Source organism: Cygnus olor, chromosome 3, assembly GCF_009769625.2.
Source record: "Cygnus olor isolate bCygOlo1 chromosome 3, bCygOlo1.pri.v2, whole genome shotgun sequence".
Classification (NCBI taxonomy): domain Eukaryota; kingdom Metazoa; phylum Chordata; class Aves; order Anseriformes; family Anatidae; genus Cygnus; species Cygnus olor.
In genome coordinates this window covers 91,524,062-91,544,855 of record NC_049171.1, presented here as the reverse complement: position 1 = coordinate 91,544,855, position 20,794 = coordinate 91,524,062, and the positions used below count along the sequence as shown (strand labels likewise).

At 44.1% G+C, this 20,794-nt stretch overlaps 1 protein-coding gene across 1 annotated transcript; it reads left to right on the top strand.

The window, feature by feature from the left end:
- The first annotated feature begins 32 nt into the window (after positions 1-32).
- Positions 33-19,119, top strand: SUPT7L (SPT7 like, STAGA complex subunit gamma). Its single transcript, XM_040551410.1, has 4 exons — positions 33-973; positions 7,572-7,896; positions 9,784-10,021; positions 13,875-19,119. The coding sequence occupies exons 1-4, from the start codon at positions 561-563 to the stop codon at positions 14,135-14,137; spliced, it is 1,239 nt and encodes a 412-aa protein (XP_040407344.1). The 5' UTR covers positions 33-560; the 3' UTR covers positions 14,138-19,119.
- The last annotated feature ends 1,675 nt before the right edge of the window (positions 19,120-20,794 follow it).

Sequence of the window (20,794 nt, the reverse complement as noted above, 5' to 3'; positions counted from 1 at the left end):
CTTCGGCCGCCGGCAGCGGGACCCGGGGCGGGGAGCCGGGGGGGGGGCGGGTGGCGGTGCGGGGCTGCGAGCCGGGAGCCGGCCGCTCTCCTCGCCCCGGGGGAGCCGCTTCGGGAGCGGACCGGCGCCGAGTTCCGGTGGGACGGCGGCGGAGCACCTCTTGCGGCCTTCCCTGCCCTCTTCCTTCCCCTTCCCGTCCCCTTTCCCTTCGTTTTTCCCTTCCCGTATCCCTGCCCGGCTCAGGGGCGCTGTTCAGGCGGTGGGAGAAGCCCCCGCCTCGCAGCCGCTTTGCTCTCTTCTCCCCCCCTTCAGGAGAAGCGGCTGGGTGGGCCATTAGGGGAACGGTGTGCCCCGATGCCACCTTAAAAACTGCATTTCTTGCTGTGACATTGAACATTTTGTTGCCATTCGTAACTAGCTTTATGCCAAGCACCTGCCCAGCTCCAGGCTTTGCTGCTGTCCAAAGCCTGGAGCCTCCCCCTGCGACGGGACTTGTGTGCTGACACAGTGTTTGGGAGCCTTCCCCTGGGCGTTGAGGACGGGACGTTGCCAGCGTAAAAATGCTGCGGTATTGGGGTGAGATTCCCGTTTCGTCCAACCAGGCCAATCGCAGCTCCTTCGACTTGCTTCAGCGCGAGTTTCGCACCGTGGAAGTCCAAGACCCTCCGCTGCACCAGCCGTCCGCCAACAAGCCCCGGCCCACCACCATGCTGGACATCCCCTCCGAGCCCTGCAGCCTCACCATCCACACCATCCAGCTCATCCAGCACAACAGGCGGCTGCGTAGCCTCATCGCCATGGCCCAGGCTCAAAACCAGCAGCAGGCAGAGGGCATCAAAACCGAAGACAACGAGCCTCTGCCCTCTTGCCCGGCCTCCCCACCTCTCCCCGATGACCTGCTTCCTCTGGACAGCAAAACCCCCAAAATGCCGTTTCAGCTGAGGCACAGTGACCCAGAGAGTGATTTTTACAGGTGTGTTGGTTGGTATTTCTTTGAGTTAGTTCTTGGCTGCAGCAAAGCAGAGTGTTTTTAAATATATACGTGGTTTTGTCGATTCCCTTAGGCCGAAGGGTCAAGCAGTTGTCTGTACATAAAGAGTAAAATAGGCTTAAGAATAGAAAGATTGAAAATTCTCCTGTGTGCATAACATGCAAGCTGTTTAAAACAAATGTGTTTTCTTTTTCCCATGTATAAAATGTGGATGTATAGTGCTGATTTCTGTCTTCGTTTTCGTTGGCCCATTAGTTGCAGGTTCTGAGAAGTTTCTTTGATAACTAATATTTGTAAGATTTCAGTGGCCAAAGGTCTGTGATGTAGCAAACCACCATGTTTCACTCTGTCAGTGTTTGGTAGTCTGGTCAGATGTGGCAGTGAGTGTTGATGAAGGGAAATTCTCTCTCCAGTGCTGGCTCCACCAGTCAAGGACTGGAGAAGATGGAAACAAAGGTTGCATTGCTTCTACCTCTGCAGCCAGTCTTTGATAGAGTACTACTGCCAGCTCCTCCCCGTCTACGCCTCTGGTGAGCATGAACTTCACAAGGATGTGCTGCATTTCTTGCAGAATCTCATACTACTTTATAGGCTTAGCATTGAAATTCAGGGATTAATCCTCAGTGTTTTTAGATCAAAGACTGCTTCAATGATCGTGAAGTAGGAGAGAGCGCATTTTATTTCTTCAAATGGGTAAAATCTGCAGCAGTAAAACATTTTATCAGTTAAATGCCTCAGAGCTTTAATGGCCTGAGGTAGCATAAAACGCACTTTATTGTAAAGTGTCTGTTTTGGTAGCATAGTCTGTGAATGGTCGAGCGAGACTTAGTGCTGGTTTTGGAGGAACACCCTCATCCTTCTTGGATGAATGAAGTAATTTGCAAAAAGGGGTGAAGGGAAATCCAGTCCTGTGAGTAAACGTCTGAGCCCTGTGACTCCTGCTCTTTCTGGGACTGTGGTTTGTAGGACTGAGGCAGCCATGTGCACCTGTCCTCCCTGGTGGTTTCAGCTTTAACTTTAATTTTCTGTGGCCCCCCTGACCTTGTTCTGGGGGCTGCTCTGTCTTTTTGCTGTCCCTTGAAAGTTTCTGAGGTGCGAGTAAAGAAATGTTATTTAACAGTCAACCACATGGGGGAGTTTAAGGACTAGATTGTGAAAGCTTGATAGACAATTTTAAAATGAAATGTTTTGTGGCTGACAGGGTGGATTTATAATGGACTATGGTATAGACTAGAATTTAATTGTGTGCTTGTTAAACCAAACACATTTATGCTTTTCCAGGAGGCAAGATTGCCATTGCATGTTTGTTTTTAACTGTTTTAAGACACTTTCATAAAGTAAGAATAACACTTACTGCTTTATTTTACTGCTATAAGATTTGTTAGTGCTTAGCCTTAGTGTTTAAAATGATTTAGGGAAGACTATTCTTCCCCTTGATAAAACATGATATTACTTAGTTTTGTGCTGCCTCCTTGTGTGTCATTGTCAGAGTTACACAGTTACAGTGTTAGAATAAATGCACATTTTAATTCTGTTTTCTTAGGTAGTAATGTGAGTCTCAGAAGCAGTGTGCAGGTATATTTGAACATAGGAAGAAAGGAAGATAGGAGTTGCCAGTCCAAATTAGACCACAAGTTTCTTTAACATAGCCACGTCCTCTTTTGTTTCCTTGTTGTTCATTTTTGTCCTTTGACCCCACAGCATTGTCTCTTTTTTTAAGTCAGTACCTCCTGCCCCGCCCCATACCTGTAATCCCTGCTTCCCGAACCTTTTTGAGATGTTAAGGAGGCAGAACCTAATTTACTCCTATTTTTCAGTTGTTCTGGTCTTTTCAGCCTCCCAGAAATGTGTACCAGCAACAGATTTAATTATGACAATGTTCCTTTTGTGCGTTTTTCCAGGCTGTTGATAAATGTGTTGAAAAACAAACAAACAAACCTTGACTCTGGCACAGATCCCTGAGGAAAGTCCTTAGCTTCACAGTGGAAAACTCTTATGTACTTGCCTGTTGATGGCTTTGGAGGGCTCTAGCAGGCTTGTGAAGCAAGCTGTTTTCTATTTACAGAATCTGTCTTGACTTGTCCTGAGCGTATCGTCTTTACCCATGTGTCCTCTAATTCTGTTCTTACCATTTCTCTGAATTTCTCTGTTGCACCAGAATATATCGGTCTTCCCTGCCTGTAGTTCTTCAAATCTTTTCTGAAGCTATTGAAAGAAAGTGTTTTCACATTTTCTACCTTCTGGTCCTTGTGGGCCAGAGCAGTTCAAAGCAAGAAGTGACTCACCACAGCTATTCAGATATTTCATCCTTGAATTCCTTTAGTGTTCCTGGGTGAATTGCCATCTGGTCCTGGTGATTTGCAACTGTTGATGTTACAATTCTTGGAGTACACAGTAGGGGATTAACGTTTGATTTTTGGCTGGTACGGAAACAGAAGGTAAACTTGAAGCATAACTGATGAGGAATGAATAACTGTAAACTTGCAACCACCATTTCAGCAGGAAACTCTTACCATAATATGGCTGCCGGCTCTTCCTTCTTCAATGTTCAGCTTCCCCCTAATAGCATGGATCCATTGTCAAAAGAAACCTGCTGATTATGTGGCTCTCCAGATGTTTTTTTTTTTTTTGTGTGTGTATGTGACTGCTTTCTTAACAGATTTCTCTGTCATTCTCTCACTTGTGTTGCTGACCACATCACGTATGTGCTTTATTTGAAAGATTATCTGTGTATTGAATCAGGATGTCGCAATGGGAAGACAGCTCATGGCAGGTCTGCTAGTTAAATTTCTGTGCAGAAGTAGGGAAGTGCATGTTGGTGGGATAGCAGGGCAAGTGTGGAGAAGGGTTTGGAGCAGTGGAAATCAGAGCAGGCAGAACATGCTTATCCTGCTGGACAAAGCATCTCAGCTTAGCTCCTAAAGTGTCTGGTGTTCTGCGTTGTCCCACTGGGACAACTTATTTTCCAAATGTTACCTATTATCTGTTGGTATTATCTATTGAGCAGTTTCTATTTGTCCCTGTGCATCCTTCTGTAGATATAGCTGGGATATTTGAAAAGAGGCTTATTCAGGATGAGGTGGAAAGAGGCCCTTTTCCAACAGGAAACTTAGTTTTCGTTTTGAGTTGGTGTGCTGTTTTCTCTGATACGCTCTCTGACAAGTACGATCTTGTTTTTCCAATATTCTCCTTTTATTTTCTTGTATTGGGGAAAAGTGGCTGTGAAGTGACCGTGGTGCACCTCATTTGGTAGAAATTCAACTCCACGATGTAGTGTTTCATAAAACTGATGTGTTCATAGGGAAAACAATCCCTCCCTCCATCTGCTGCTGGCTTATGCTCACCTGTGAGGGAGCAGAGCACTTCAGGCCATTACTGCAGGTGAGTGGACCTCAGCTCTTGATCCTTGTACTGACTTAACCCAAACGCTTTCCCCTAACGATGTTTGCACAGCAAATGGACCATGAACTCTTCTCTTCTGTATGAAAAAGGGCTTTACAGGGGATGAGCTTGGGTGAGTAGATTGTAGTGCCTTTGGGGAGTGGCCTTGTGTCGTATTAGCTGACTGAAAATGGAGTGTCTGTGTTAAGTTTCATACTATAACCTCTGTGGAGATGATCACCTCCAAGTCACCGACCTAACTGCCAGTTTTGTCTCTGGAGACAGAATTTTGGGGGTTAAAGCGCTCTTGTTTACTTGCAGCTACATGACATTGGTAATATAGGTTTGGTTTTGGGTGGTAGCTGAGTGGGGAGCCCTTTTGGAAAGTAGAGGGTGGTATTCTGAGTGGTAGTATTGGAAGGGTGCTTTTGGAGGTGCTGGGCATTGGGGTGAGGTCTGACAGCAAGGCGCTCTACCTGTGATGATCAGGGAAAAGAAGCTTGCTGGTGCTTTTGAAGAAGCCTTGCCATTAGACAGCTCCTCTCGACTTAAATGTGCCTTTTCTGTTTATTTGCAATCTTATTAGGTGGTACCTGGAAGTTAAAGGAGATGAAGCAAATATCATTTCTCATTTGTTGTTTTCCATTAACATCTCTAGCAATATTTTAATTTTCCTGTCTAATCAGGATTTTAATCATCTTCCTCTATTGTTTATCATGAGAAACAAGAAATCAAGGGAAGAAAGAACAAGGAAAACAAAACAAAATTGATTGACCTCACCAAAAACAAGAGGTAGGGAGTTGGATTTGAGTAGAGCACCTAAAATTTCTTTTCTCTCCGCCTTTAATTGATTAGATTTCAAGTTGATTATATCCCTTTCAGCACAGTGACCTAGCTGCATTTTAATGCTGGCAATTAGTTTCTTTTTCCTCTAGGAGTTTAAAAGAGATATGACATTCTATGCTGCTTCTGAGCAGTGATATGCGTTGCTAAACGATCGTCCTCCACTTTAGAAGTGGTTCAGTATCCTGCTTTGGCCTGCCAAATTCTGTGTCTAGTTTAAGTTTGCCCCTAGTGTTTTGTGTGACTGGCAGACCGTTGATAATGGCTCTTTATTTCTGTCTGTATTAATGATAATCTGGTGTTCGGTGGTTTTGGTAGCGTAAGCTGCTCTCAGCTGATGGCTAGTGGACAGCCAGGTTCATCCTTTGTGTTTTAAAAAAAAAACACAAAAGTTTCCAGTTCTTAGGCATAAATGTTGATGGTGGTTTTCTGGTTGTTTTTGTGTGATTTTTTTTTTTCCCCCCCTCTGTTGTGACCTCCTTGTCCCAGTGCTGTGTGAGACATAATGGCTCTTTGTGAGCTGCAGAAGTCTGTCCCTGGGAGGCCCTGGGAGGTGTAGGGGAAAGTTAGGGAGATGTAAAAACAGCATGGATGACACTTGGTTTATAAGGGAACTGGTGATCTTTTAATTCATTTTGTCAGGGCACCGGCTGTCTTCTTTCCATAATAGTCATGTAATTGAGTAGGAATGGGGATGCGAGTTGTTCTTCAGCAATTAATAACTGGGATGAATCCATGATTGGGATGCACATGCTGTTCTTCGTATGCACTTAGTAATAGTGTCATCTGCAACTCTCAATACGGTGTGATTTCCATCCCTCTAACCCTTTACTTGAATAAGCAGAAAGTGCTGAGCTGGTGCTCTTGAAAGTGAAGCTCTGGGATTTTGGTCCTGATGACTCTAAGTTTAACCTCTCATTTTCACTCCTCTGAAATGTTACCTTTTTCACTCCTGTGTTTCAGTGGGTTTCTATAGGTCAGCCCTGAGGATAAGAGGGAGCTGAGGCTCTGTGACCCAGCAGCTCAGCGAGGCTGAAGGGCACCCAATGCACCTGTTGGAGAAGCAGAGCAGTGAGAATTTTACGGAGACCAGTGCCGCCTTCTATGCAAGTCATCAGTGCTGTCTGTGGGCTGTTTAATCAGGCCATGTTACTGAAAAGTTTGTGCAGTGGTAGGCAACTAGCGTACAGGGAGGGTGCGGGGAAGTGTCAGGGTGGGCTGAAGGAGATGTTGGAAGAAATTGATCAGAAACAAATGGAGGGTGAAATTGTTAGCTTTCTTCAAGTTATTGATGCTGAATGGAGTGGAAAAAAGTGAGTAAATACCATACTTAGTAAAAAGGAATCTTGATTTTTGACATCAGCATCTGAAGACAGTGTTACTGTTATGGGCAAATAAATCATGTGCATTTAATTGTAAGTCTGGAAATCTGGTAGAAGTATATTTACGTTTCTTGTTAAACTGTCTTACCTCCTTTTTTTCCCTGTGTGGAATTTGTTTAACTCGTCTTGATGAAAAATCTGCTTGCCCGACTGTAACTGAGTGATGTTTGAAATGCTCGTGCCAGCTGTTCTGTCTCTTCTGTCCTGCATTATCACTTTTTCCCTCCTAGCAGCACAGAGAAGAGAGGCCTCAAGCCCAAAGGCAGGGAGTGCTGCTCTGAGGTAGGACCTCTCCAGGCTTCCCCAAGGCTTTGTGTTCACCTGTCCTGTTGCCTACAGGGATACTGCTTCCAGCTTCAGGCTTCGTGACTATCAGAAGTAAGGGTAGGGAAATGGTCATAATGGCTACAGCGTAGCTTGATGAAGTGTGGGTGAAGATGTGTATGCCATTTCTTGCTTTTTGTGTGTGTCCTTTGCATTATAAATTCAGATCTTGTCTATCCCAGAAGCCTTTGTATCTGACTGTTAGGCCTATGACATCAGAGATAACAAGGAAGAGAAATGTAATTAACTGAGAGGGGAAATGATTTGCATTCATGTTATTTAAAGTGCCTTTTTTTTGTTTGTGTCAAGGACCCATTTAATTCACATCTCTAGGAGAAAAGCTCTTGGGTGGGAAGGGAATTTCTTGAAGGTTCAAAAGATTTACATCCCATATTGATGAATCACCCAAGGATTCTTGTGGCATTAGAAGTGAAAATGAGACTCAGCGGTGCAGATTTTGAGGGAAGGGCAAGAAGGGAAAGCAGATAAACCCACAGTAGGTAGGGTTCACGTGTAATGGAGAAGCTGTGGTGAAGCCCAACCAATTTGCTTTCCATTTGTAGAGCACGTTAGTACTGACAGTCTCTCTTGAACCGGTATATTCCGTTTGGTTTTGGAGGCGTGCTATTTTTCTCCTTTCTGTCTTTCAGAGGAAAAGGGGAGCCCGTGACTGAGCTGAGCTGGTCCTCCTGCCGGCAGCTTCTCTACCAGTCCATGGCCACCATCCTGGCTCACACAGGCTTCGAGTGTGCCAATGAGAGCGTCCTGGAGACCCTGACAGACATCGCCCACGAGTACTGCTTGAAGTTCACCAAGCTGCTGCGCTTTGCTGTGGATCGGGAAGCTCGACTCGGGCACACGCCGTTCCCGGATGTCATGGAGCAGGTCTTTCACGAAGTGGGCATTGGCAGCGTGCTCTCGCTGCAGAAGTTCTGGCAGCACCGCATTAAGGATTACCACAGCTACATGCTTCAGGTGAGGAGAGCGGTAGGGAGCTCACAGCACCAAGAAATGTAACCCCAGTACAATTACTTATTCCTGTAGCAATACTGAGGTAAAATCATATGAGAAACCCTCTTGGGTCATCAAGGAAAAGGGAAACAGGATGGTTTTTGGCAGACATGAATGGAACACACAGGCTAAGAGTGCTGTACTGATGGTTTGGGTTTAAGAGGAGGCCCCCAGCTCCTGAAAGGCACAGACTAAAATATCAAGTAGAAATAAAGTCAATACTGACTGAATTTTCTGCTTTAACGGGATATTTGGCTGCTTACCATTTCATAAAACAAGTAAGCAGACAGACAAAAATTACTTAGGTGTGCAGTGACTTGTGTTGGCTTAAGCTAGGGGTAGTGCGCTTAAGCGGTAAAAATAACGGGTAGTACTGCACCGATCTGAGTTGTTGAACAAGAACTGCCTTCTACTCTAGAGGGGACTACTTCTGTGGAGAAAGGAGAGGAACTGTTAAATCCCCTAGTTTTTCTTGGTCTGGGTATTCTGTGAACTTAAACGTGCATTTTATTTGATTGATAGAAGACTTGCAGAAATGCAAGGGCTCGATGTGCGAATTTTATATCTATTCATCAAAAAACAAGCTTTGGATCAAGTAGGTAGCCCGAGACCAAAGGCAAAACCTGCCATGTCAAATCTTTCCCTTCCTTGTCATGTTATCTGAGAGTACCAGTTGATTCCTCTTAGAGCAGCTCCTTTGTGCTCCTTCTTATCCCAGGGTTGGCACCTTGTGGCTTACAGAGGTAGTATAAATCAGAGACACCTGTAAGTGCATGTAGTATGTAAATTGTGACGGCCTCTTGAGGTTTGTGCATAGAAATAACATCATCAAGCTCTGGCCTTGTTAAAAACATTTTTGTTCAAAAGGACTGATTGCATTAGTTTAAATATACTCTCCTGTTAGAGGACGTTTTTTTTCCAGTTTGAAAGGTTATAAAGCACTGAATGTAGTTAACAGTTGCATCCTGATACCCAGATGTTGTCTCCTTCTGGAATTTGGGCTGTCTGTATCATTTTGCTGATGCAATTCACTCTCATCCTGCAGCTGGTCATTGTCTTATTTGTTCTGTTCTTCGTGCAGGGCTGAGGTCCCCAGCAGCCTTTGTGTTTGGAAGCATGTCTAGAAGGGGGAAATGGGCTTTGCTATTCTTTTTTCTTTATTGCTTCTGCTGTTTAAAAAAAAATGCCTTGGGCTTTTCCTCAGCTCAGTTCACTGAACGTCGGGATTCAGAGATACAAACAAGTACCTGTTAAAAGCAGACTAAACCTGAAAAATCTTAATTTAATTGTTTAGAGTTGTTACATTTCCAGAAGCAAAAAGATTGTTCCAAATCTCATTCCTGTGTTTGTTTCGCTTGTCTGACTGGAGGGAACTGCATTTTTTGCTGTGACTGTGACAGAAGATAACTGGCTTTTGCTAGCGGTAACTACAGAAGTTAACGAATATCTGATCTGCTTGTTTGTTAGTGCTGGAGTAAAATTTAGTACTGATGGACAGGGGAAAGTCTTACAGGTAAAATCAAAGAGTAAGGTTGAGGTACTTTGCTCTTGCTTTTTGCTCCAGTTAAATTTCTGGGCCTCCTCATTTCTGTCTGTGGAATAAATCTGCACATATTTATCAAGCAGATGTGTTAAGGAATTCAAGCTCTTATTAAAGTCCCTTGATAAAGGATAGAAGGTGTTCTTAAAGGGGGAGAAAGTCTTTTTTGTGCAGCTAAGTGTGTAGTTGTTCAGTCAGGTCAGGCATTAATAATACTCTGTGCGGAGAACACACTGCAGTGTAATTGTCATCAGAGTCTCTGAAGTCACTGTGACACTTGCCTCTTTTTCATCTCCACCGATCTTTGACAGGTTAGCAAGCAGCTCTCTGAAGAGTATGAAAAGATTGTCAACCCTGAAAAGGCAGCAGAAGACACAAAGCCAGTGAAGATTAAGGAGGAACCTGTTAGCGATATCACTTTCCCCATAAGTGAGGAACTGGAAGGAGATCTGGCTTCTGGTGACCAGTCTTTGCCAGTTGGAGTCCTTGGAGCTCAAAGTGAGCGATTCTCTGCAAACCTGGAAGTAGAAGCTTCCCCACAAACTTCAGGTAGAGGTTTGTTGCTAGTGCTGAAGTCAGTCCCTCATCTTTTTCATATGATCCTGTTTCTGTTTTTAATAGCAGATTCAAAAGTGAGGAAGGGGAGGGAGAAGAAATTCTTACTTTTCAGTAGGAAGATTTATCTGGGGGAAAAACACTTGCTTACTTTCTAAGCACGAAAACAGTGAAATATATCAATTACCAGGATTTGTTAAGTATTTACTCTGTTCGTGGATCCTGCAGAACATGATGGTTTATATAACATTAATTTTGGTGGGATGGTGAACGTTCTTAGTTTTGTTATTGGTATGAGAGAGACTGTTTCTCTACAGTGATGTCCCAAGGGCTTTGTTGTTTTGTGTTTGCTGCAAATATGAGTACTGGTGTCTTCCTTCCAGTCTGATGTAACAAAGACAAAAATAACCTTTGGATTTCTATATCAAAAGAAACCAGAGTTTTATCCTGAAAGTCTGCTGTAGTTTGCTGCCCCCATGGAAAGCTATGTGTTGGTGTTGAAGCACACTGTTGGCGAGCATGGGACAAGCTGCTGTTGCTGCTGTTCCTTTTCTGAATCTATATGCAAGGTCTGTTCTCCGCACCATTCAGTAGCACTAAGCTTTATGGAAAACAAACTTGACATTCTTTACTTTGTATAGAACCATCTGAACTCTTCCAGCCCCTGCAATAATTAGTGTTTCACTTTAAAAGCATGATTAAAAACAGTGAAGTCTGTTCTCCTATTTATCTTTACTTATGCACTGTGTATTGAGGGGTGAGAGTACCTCTGTTAGTTTTTTTAAAAATAGCATATTCTGCTGAGTTTAAAGAAAACAAACCCACACAAATCCATCTGATGTATTTCTGGAAGCTCATATTGTTTTCCATTGTACCTCTGAAATGTAAAGTGCTGGCATTTTTGAGGGAGAGGGAATAATGGGCTCTTGTGGCCCATCTGGGGTTGCAAGTGATTCATCTGGAAAGCTTGGTATTAGCATCTACCACCTGAGACCCAGAGGTTAGCAAGATAGCTGCATTCTAAATGCTTCTTGCCTATCTGATACCAAATTGATGTTTTCTAATTAAGGATACAAGTGCTCTGTTCGTCCCTGAAAATCCCTCTTCACTTCACAAGGGCCTTTGGAAATCTCATCACAGTAAGAAGTCCCAGTCTAGAGCTAGGCAGGCCGGAGCATGTAATATCACAAGGAGGGAGAGAAAGCTGCTGCGGTTAGGACACCATCTTGGATGTACAAGTGTGAGACCTGTAGGGAAGGTGGCAGCACAGCAGTGTCAGAGGGCAAAACTGTCATTTCAGCCTTCCCTGTTGTGCACGTGTTTCTGCTTGTGCCAGGGGACGCAACTGTGGGCCAGCTGCTAATTGTAATGCGGCTGGGGAAGTGGAGGCAAAATTGGGGATCTTGTTCCTCCACCCAGCAGGATAACAATGGGAGGATTAGCTCGTTTGTAAAGTACGTGGAGGTTGAAGTGCTTTGAAGATGAAATGTCCAGCGTCTCTGCTTAAGTACTGCTGGTCATTAGTGACACTCTCAATGACAGGAGATGAAGCTGAAAGGGATGAGGTTGAGCAGTGAAGAGCAATTGATGAGAGAAAGCAACAGTGAGGTTAGTGAGCACCTTTGATTATTGTGTAGACTGGAGCTGCAACTCTGTGGAACTGATAGCATTTTAATGATGTGTCCTTGTTGTTGAGAGGAATACACTCGCTTGTAATTAACATAAAAGGGACTTTTCATTAAGGCAACTGGACATCAGCAAGCACTTCAATTCTGGCTTGTTATCTAACTGCTGAGCCGATGTGGGCTGCGTTGTCTGCTATTGCCACAAAGGTCTCCTAAGCCCTGGTTTGAGCTAAGCTGCTCCAGAAAATTCCTGACCCCTCCATAAGGGAAAGTTCACAGTACAAACGTGACGGGAGACTTCTTCTCGGTGTAGCTGCTGGTAATATGGGACTATTGCTAGTGGCATAGTAGTAGTAGGCTGGCTCAGTACAAGAGGTTTGGTTGTGCTTTCAAACAGTTTGAGACACAAAGTTTAGGAAACTTGCTAAAACCCGGCTTCTTAGCTTGCTTTATTTTCCATGTGAGTTTAACCCCACACTAGAGGGATCAGGTTTAGAAGTGAGAGAAGATTTCAGGCTTTGTTCAGATTTGGGCTCATTAGGCCCATGTCAGCAAGGGGCCCAATTAGTGTGTTTTTAATAGGATTTTTGTCTCTCTTAAAACTGTAAATAAGCAGAAATAATGCAATCTATAATTACTGCTCTTGGGGACAAAACATTTGCTGTTTTCAGAAAGTATGGTTTCATAATCTTGTTCAGAAAATCCTTGATCTGCTCAGATTGCACACTAGTCCAAGTGTGAAAAAAACAAACAAAACCCATTGCACCTGTGTGGATTGGCAAATCTTCCACCATGGAATTAATTTAAAATGGGAAGGTTCCTTTCGTGTATGTTTCTAGCCAGCTATGTGATAAAAACTTACAGTTGCTGCTGATCTGAGTTATGTCTGAACAAGTCTTAGAGTAGTTAAATGTTTATGGCCTATATTTTGAACCATTCTGATTTCTAAGAAGGCATTGGATTTGTGATTTGCAGTCAATGTCCTCCCTCAGGTCTGTTACCCCTGGCTAGAAGCTAGGAGAAAAGAGCATACAAATGACACAGTGAGCAGGGATTTGTTAGATTGCTAAGCCAACCTTCACAGGTGTCCTGAAAATGTTTGTTGTCCAAGATCTGAGAAGTCATTATGGATTTTTTTACATTTGTTGTTGATTTTTTTTTTTTTTACATTTACTATCAAAAAAACCCAATGCCTATTCTGAGTTACGCAATGCCAAGAAGGCGCACAAACATAAAATAGTGTAGTTTTATCCAAGCCATATTACAACATTGTTGATAGGGTGCATGTATGAGAAGAGTGCAGGGAAGAGCAGATAGGAGGATGGTAGTAATCAAAGGAAGGTCATTCAAGTAACCTGGGTAAAAAGTTTGGTTCTCTGTGTTTTAATTGAATTATTTTAATCATTTAAAAAAATCCAGGTGATTCCCTGGACTCTTTAACCTCCTTCTTTAAGAAGGTGACCTGGGATTCACAGTCTGCTTGTTTCCAGACTACAGCCTCCTTGCCCCAAGTGCCCTAATACCCATCCTTGGTTCATTCCAGTAAACTACAGCACAAACTATTCTTGTGGTGAGCTGTCCTCTGGTAACAGACAGGGTGTCTGTGAGGCTGAGCCAAGAGGGTTTCTTTCTGTTCTGCTGAAGGGTGGATGAGACCTCCAGGTACAAGGAGGCAGGCATGCTGGTGGCTGACTGCAGCTCTGTTATCCCTGTGTTTCACTGCAGGAAGCTGTGTTTGAGACTCTTCATCTACCTAGTCCTCTGCCCTCTTCCCTCCCCTGCAGAACTAGCAGAAGTCCAGTGTGCTTGACAGCTGAAGGGAGACTGCTGAAGTTGCAAGGGATGACTTCTGGACTGCCTGCAAGTCCTGCTTGTACAGGGTCTAGTCCATGTGTTCTTGGCATGCTTGTTGAGATGCTCCTTCCTGGAGAGTGAAGGGAGCTCTTATTTCATGTTGTTTCTAAGTTGTTATTTCTCATGGAAAAAAAAGCAACGGAGGAGTGCTATGAAAGGATAGCATTGGATTTGCTGTGAAAGCATAGCATCGTATTTTCTAGAGCTGCAACTACTGGGTTATTTATTTTTTATATTTAATATTTATCCTATTTCACTTGGAACTTTGTTTTTTACTGCTTTACCAGTGCTGCTGTCCCTTGCATCCACTTACCATTTGTAATTTATCCTTCTACTCTGTTACTAATGCATGCTTTTTCTTTTTCTAGGGGCTGAGGTGAATGCTTCCCCTCTCTGGAACTTGTCACAGGTGAAAATGGAGCCACAGGAGAACGAAGAGGCCAATGTACATGGCCATGGGGTCCTAGGCAGTGATGTCTTTGAGGAACCTATGTCAGGCATGAGTGAAGCTGGGATGCCACAGAGCCCCAATGGCTCTGAGAGCAGCTATGGTTCTCATTCTGCTGACAGTCTGATGGGATCCTCACCTGTCTTCAACCAGCGCTGCAAGAAAAAGATGAAGAAGATGTGAAAAGAAGGGGCGTTTTTATTTAGTCCCAATGGATGTGAAATGAGCCAACAAAGTACTGTGGTGGCTATGATGTATAAACAGGGCTGGCCCTGGTGTATGAGAGACCTTGCATGAAATTATTACGAGAGGTTTGATGTGTACTGCACTTCTCTCCTATTAGCTGACTTCTGTACTCCATCCTGGCTCATGAGGTTGAAGATCACCATATGTGTTTGGTGTCATGGCTTGCTGTGGCAGATTAACGAGGAAGTCACCAGAGATTTAAGTCACAGAATTGTTGAATACTTTGGGTTGGAGGAGCCTCTTGATGTTTTTGGTCCAGCCAAACCAAATAGAGCAGGTTGCTCAGGGCCTTGTCTAGTTTTGATTTTCTGCAAGGATGGCAAGACCAAACTTCTCTAGGCAACATTTTCCAGTATTTGACTACCCTCACAGGGGAAAAAATATATATTACATCTAGCTGGAATGGTCAGTGTTTGATCTTGTGTTCATTGCCACTCATTCTGTCACTGTTAATCTGTGAGTGCAGTCTGTCTAATCTGTGCATTAAGTGGTTGTAAACAACAGTGAGGTCTCTTTTTAGCCTTCTCTGTTCTTACGTCTGAAGAAACGAAGCTTCCTTGGCCTCTCCTTGTCCCGTACTAGAGTCCCCTACCCATCTTAGTGGCCTTCCAACAAAATTGCTGCAGTGCCCTTCCTTTAAGGGGGAGCACAAAAGTGGATGCAGTCCGCTAGATACAGTCTCACAGGCACTGTATAGGTAGAAATGATTTCCCTCAACATGCTGGTCACACACTTGCTAACTGTTGCAGGCAACAGGATGATCTGAAGTTGGGTAATTTCTCTGCCTCTGGGGAGCCTTCACTTGTGGTGACCTGGCAAAGATGCTGGAGGGTAGTCACATGGTACCATCAGGTAGCTCCTTTAGTGCCTTCATATGCATCCTGTCTGCTCGTGTGGAGCTGTGAATGTCCAGCTGGCTGAAGTTCTTGTTAACTCAGTCTTCCTCTGCGTAGGTGATACTTTGCTCCCATACACTCCTCCTAGTAGACCCCAGGGACCTGGCAGGCCTGAGGGCAGACCTCCCACCTAAGTGGAAGTGTTGAGTGGTGGTAAGTATGTCAGCCTGAAAGTACAGAGCACTGCCTTTGTTACCAGGCATCTGCACTGTTGGACAGCAAACCTACATTTTCTTTAACCTTTCTTTTGCTTCCAGTGCACGTAGAAAAGCCATTCTTCACATTTCTTACCAGTGTTGACTCCAGCTGAACTTTGGCTTTCCTAACTGTCTGTGCATGCCTGGGCTGTGCCTTCGTTTCCCCCCAGCCAGCCCATCCTCACCTCTACCACTGTGTAGTTTTTTCTGTACATTTGAGCTCAGTCAGGATTTCCTTCATCATCTGTGCTGGCCTTCTGTCATGCCTGCTTTACTTTCTGCTCATCAGAATGGACTGTTCTACTTTCAGAAAGCAGTCTTTGAAGATAAGGCAGCACTCTTGGGCTGCTTTGGGAAGCCAGGGCTGTCCCTCATGAGATCCTACAAAAACGTTTCTCAAATAAAACAAAATATGTTGTCCTGAAGGTCCAGAGCTCTATTCACCTTGTACACATTTCTCAAGATTGTAAATGCCACAATCCCATGTCTGCTGTAGCCAGGACCTTCATGTTCTCCAACGATTCTTCCTTCTAACTAACAAGTCTAGCAGAGCTTCTTCCCTATTTGATTTCTTGATTGTTTAATCAGGGAAGTTGACAGCCAGCTGTTTAAGGCAGGGTTTTCCAGAGAGTGAAGCAGCATTTACTGTTGGTATGAGCCAGTACTGGCAATGCAAGCTTTTCCTTCACTCTTATTAAATTGAGCGTAGGAACTTCAGGCCAGCTGAGGTTTCCTATTCAAAGTTGCTATCTTGACAACTTAGTCTGAAACAGAATCTATTTTGCTGCTTGCTTTTATGGCTCAGCTGACTGATGACAATTTTTTGTTCTGCACAATCCTCAGTCGATCAACTCAGTCTTTAGCTTGATTCAGTGAGTATCTCTCAAAAAAGCTAGAATGAACGTGAATCAAGAGTGAACAGCCACTTAAACTGGCTTTATACCTGTAACCCATTGGGATGTTTGAGGGAGATTTACCAGACCTCCCATTTGTCCTTACAATTGCAAGTTTATCTTTTGAAAGAATGAGCTCCAGGCATAGTATTTTTTGTTTCTGTATAACATGCCTAGCCTTAATTCTTTTTTTTCCTAACTGTATTTCTCTTCTATTTTATAGAAGTGGAAGACAAACATTAAATTCTTCGATGTCTAATAAGAATGTGTGACTATAGGCTTTTATGGACATTGGAGTTAAAATTGCCTGTCAGAGTTTTAAAGGCTCCTCCTGGGAGGTAAATTGTAGCTATTTGGAGCCTAGTCAGTAGTTGAACAGAGGACCAGTGTATCAGGAAATCTCTATTTTGATTCCCTTTGAGTCACCATTAGGGAAGCTGCAATGTCCCTGTTTCCTCAGCTGTAAAAAGAGAATAGTAGTATTTGCCTCTTAGATGTGTGTTGGAGACTTATTTTCTTTAAAACAAAACCAAACCACTTTATTCCTTGAGAGAGTTTTGTGAGAGCTGTGAGCTTTTCTCTCATTTGGGTCGGACTGTTGCTGCCTGGAGTATGCTTCGATGGATGTTGAAATATTAGTGACCTATATGATACTAGTTTTAAGCAAAACTGCTTATCAGAAAGAAGTACAGCACAGTTGTGCTATTCAACTGCCATGATACAAGGAAGGCATTTTGGGTGGTGTCCTTTCACTGAGCTTTAGATATCTGCATCTAGATTTGTTGCTCTGGGCCCCATCTGCAGCTAAAGAGAAATAGTCACTTTTAGGTGAGCATTCATCTGACCCAGAAGTAGAAGTCTAAAAGAGGTCAGATGAGTGGTGCTTTACAAGTGTCTGTTTTTCCACTGTGTGCCAACAAAGTGAGTTCAACTTGACTACCTCAGCTGAAGACATCCACACCATCAGAATCTTCATTAAGTGACCTGACTTTAGCCCTCCCTGTCTGGGAATGAGAGGAGACTTGGTCCTGCTGGGCAGGTGCTTTTCTTCTACGCGTTCAGTAGTGCTTGCTGCTGAAATTGCGGTACTGATCTAAAAGCAGACTGCCCGTCTTACCTACAACAGCATATCCAGGGTTCTCCACAACATACGTGAAGTGCTAGACCTGGGCCTCAGGGTTCAGCCTGGTTTGGCTCCTGTGCCCATCTTTGATACCGCGTGAGAACACCTGTAAATTGGGCCTTGTAGCAGAGATGCTTTGCCAAGCTGTTGTTGTTAAATACTTTTGAGTCTGAGACATCTAAGCGAAGTCCCTTGCACCATTTTCAGGAGCTAGAGGACAGCGTGGCTGCTGTCGGCATCACTTGCTCGTTTTCAAGACTTCAGGTGGGCTAAAAATGAAAATCTGGTGCTCTCCAGGGCTTTAGTTAAACTTCTTAAGCCTCAGTCTTAAGTGCTTTCTTAATATTGCTCAAGTACAGATGCTCTGTCTTACTTTTAATCATGCTTTTGTATTTCACATCTCCTTTCCACACCCATTTCACCCTGTAACACACACTGCAACAAGCCAAGCCTGAGTGCTTCAAGTATTTAAATACAGTGGAAATTCACCCTCTATTGATTCAGCTGCGTTGTTGCAATGTAAGAGAGATGTGTTATTGATTCTCTTTAGGATGCTTGTTTATGCAGAGATTAGAAATGCATCAGCATAGCTTGTACATTTAAAAAGTGATTGCAGGGTAAAATCTGTACCTCCTGTTCACCATTATACTGTGTTGCTCCTGGCATTTGTATGGTGGACACTTCCTTTTGTGCACGTGGAAGCTTTACCTTCTGGGTGAGCCCTTCGCTTCTGAACATTTGCAGGCCTTAGATATACAGTGGTGTTCATCATGCATGAAATAGTGAAATTTCAAGTGTAGCTTACCAGCTCAGATACAGACAATGTGCTTTTCTGATGAATCAAATAAGATTTTACTAGGTGTTGATGCAGCCTTGGACAGTTAGCGAGGAGTTCATTGACCATGTAATCCCCAAATTTTAAGCCACACTGAGATTACGCAATGGCTTGGAATGAAGCTGTGCTCTGAGTTGTGTTTTTTTTTTTTTTTTTTTTTTTCTGGTTCCAAGTAAAGTGCTCTGCTGACCCACCTGCTTCAGAAGTTTGTCATTTTGTTGGTTCTTTCATCTTTCTGCTTTCCCTTTCCAAAGGTACACAGATGGCAAATTGGAATATTGAGTGTTGACTGCGTCCATGTCCAGTGGCATTGATGTCTTTAGGGATTTATTTTGCCGTGATTTAAATTGTTGGGAACTGTGATATCAATTTAGAGAGCAAGATTTGTGAATTACTAGGCTTTTGAAGTATTTTGCATGGGAATGATACAGGATTATTGCAGATGAGAGAATGCTATGTATCATATTCCTTTTTCCCTCTAGCAATACCTTTTTATTCCTTTTGAAGAGTTTTGCCTGTCATCCAACAAAGTTCACTGTGTAAACATCAGCGTGACAACTTTAGTATACACTTGTAAGTCAGACTGTGCTACCTAGTGATTTAATTCCAAGACCATCCATACTAATTTGAATGTGCATAATGCTGTGCAGAAAAAGATGTTTCCTGCATAGAAATTTACAACTGAAAAGGAAAATAGGGAAATAAGATTAGGTAGGGTAGGTGAGGCCAATCTGATTATGTGCTGAATTCTGAGACTGATGCACATGTTATGTGTGAAGGGTATTTTTAAGTAAAATGTTTTTGTACATGCATGTGAGTGAAATATATAACTTCGCTTGTGTTTATATGGAACAAAATTGCTGGGAAATATTTTTCTCTTCTTTTTTTTTTTTTCTTTTTTTGTTTTCTTCCTTGCTCTCCTGGAGAGAGTTCCTTTGTAATTTTAAGAAAATAAAAAATTCTAAGAAATAAAAACTCTAGATGTTTTGTGTATCTTTTTGCTTGTTTGTTTGCTTTAAAGCATGGTATAGTGAATGCAAAGTCTTGGAGTTCTGTCTACCCTAGCATGAAATTTGGAATAGACTTTTTGCAGACCTGAATATGCTACTGCCATGATATTGGTATTAATATCACAACTAGGCAGATGAGGTATTATTCCAGCATGGGGCCAGAGAAACTGGAAGTCTTATTTTTCATAGGTGCCACTGCTAGTGAGCTCCCAGAAGAGATATCGGTACCACGGTGCTAATGTTGGTATTCATCTGGCATAAACAATTTGATATTTCAGAACAACTACTAATTACATTACCAGACTATGTACAAGTCTACTTGTTCTACATACTGTTATTTTTTTTTTTAAAAGACTGATTTAGACTGCAGTGACTGAAGAAGAGGATATTTTCCCCTCTGCTCTGCCTCCTGTTGCAGTAGAGCTGAGGAGTGATGTTTCAGATAGAGGCCTATGTTACCTGGCTGGGTGAGAGGGAGCAATAAGAGTAGTACAGCCAATCTCCCCTTTTCCTGAAAGTAGTCTGTCCACACAGCTGCTGTCCTCTGAAGCGTGCAGTACTGAATTAATTTACCTGTCCAAGGGGAGCCTGGGGTGTGCCTTGCATTTCCCTGACAGTACCTGGAGGAAAAAGACAGTAATGGCCAGTTTGGATTGCACCCCGCTGGATTAAAGCATGAGCCGCCTCCTGTCCCAGGCTTACGTCCCTCTACTCTAGTGACTTGAATGTCCCCAAGCTGCATCACCTCTGTCCTGGAGCCAGTAGGCTCTCAGTGATCCTCTGAGTCATGGAAGATGTTCTCAGCTATGTCCCCGTGGACATCAGGGTGGGGTGGGTGTGTTCCTCTTTCCCTTTCAAATGTCTGCTATGTTCTGCTGTCCTGCCTGGCAATTCAGGGCTAGGCCCTGCAGCCGTGAAGAGGACACCTAAGCCTGTGGCCACCGGCCTGGTAGAGGTGCCACCCCCTTCTGCAGCATGCCCCCGTCGGCTCCGGAGAGGGCCCTTCTCCCAGTGCCACAGCGCTGGGACCGGCTCCATGTTGGGCTGCGCTGCCGCAGCCCTGAGTCCACCAGCTTCTGTGAGGGAGAGCAAGCGATGGCTGAGCAGGTCTCAGCAGGGCACCTGCCAAGCTTTCTTGTGCCTGTGACTTTTGCCCCCTGCCCAGCTGCGATGTGCTGGGGCCGGTGGTCTGCCGGGCTCGCGGCCGCGTGGTGGTGCTGGCCGCACGCCGTGCAGGGGGCCGCCAGCAGCTGCAGAAGCATCCTCTCCCCTCCCCAAAAAATCCCCCAAACCCCAAACCATGTCATTTTTCACGGCGTCTTTTATATCGGAGATTAGAATCGCCTCTGTTTGTTGCTATAGAAACGCTCGAGTGAAAGAAAACGACCTCATTATGATTTATGATGAAATCTCCGTTGGGGTGGGCTCGCTGCCCCGACGCCCTTGCTGCAGGGTGAGGGGACGCCCAGCCCCGGTGTGGGGATCTGGGGAGGGTGAGGGGTTGCTTGCCCCCTTTGCACCCACCTTTTGTGGTTGCGGAGCTCTTGGGCTCTTCCCTTTGGGCTCGGCAGGTCAGAAACAGCCCCTGCTGCTGGAGCAGCCCCTTCCCTTGGAAATCAGCTCACAGACTGTGGCTGCGT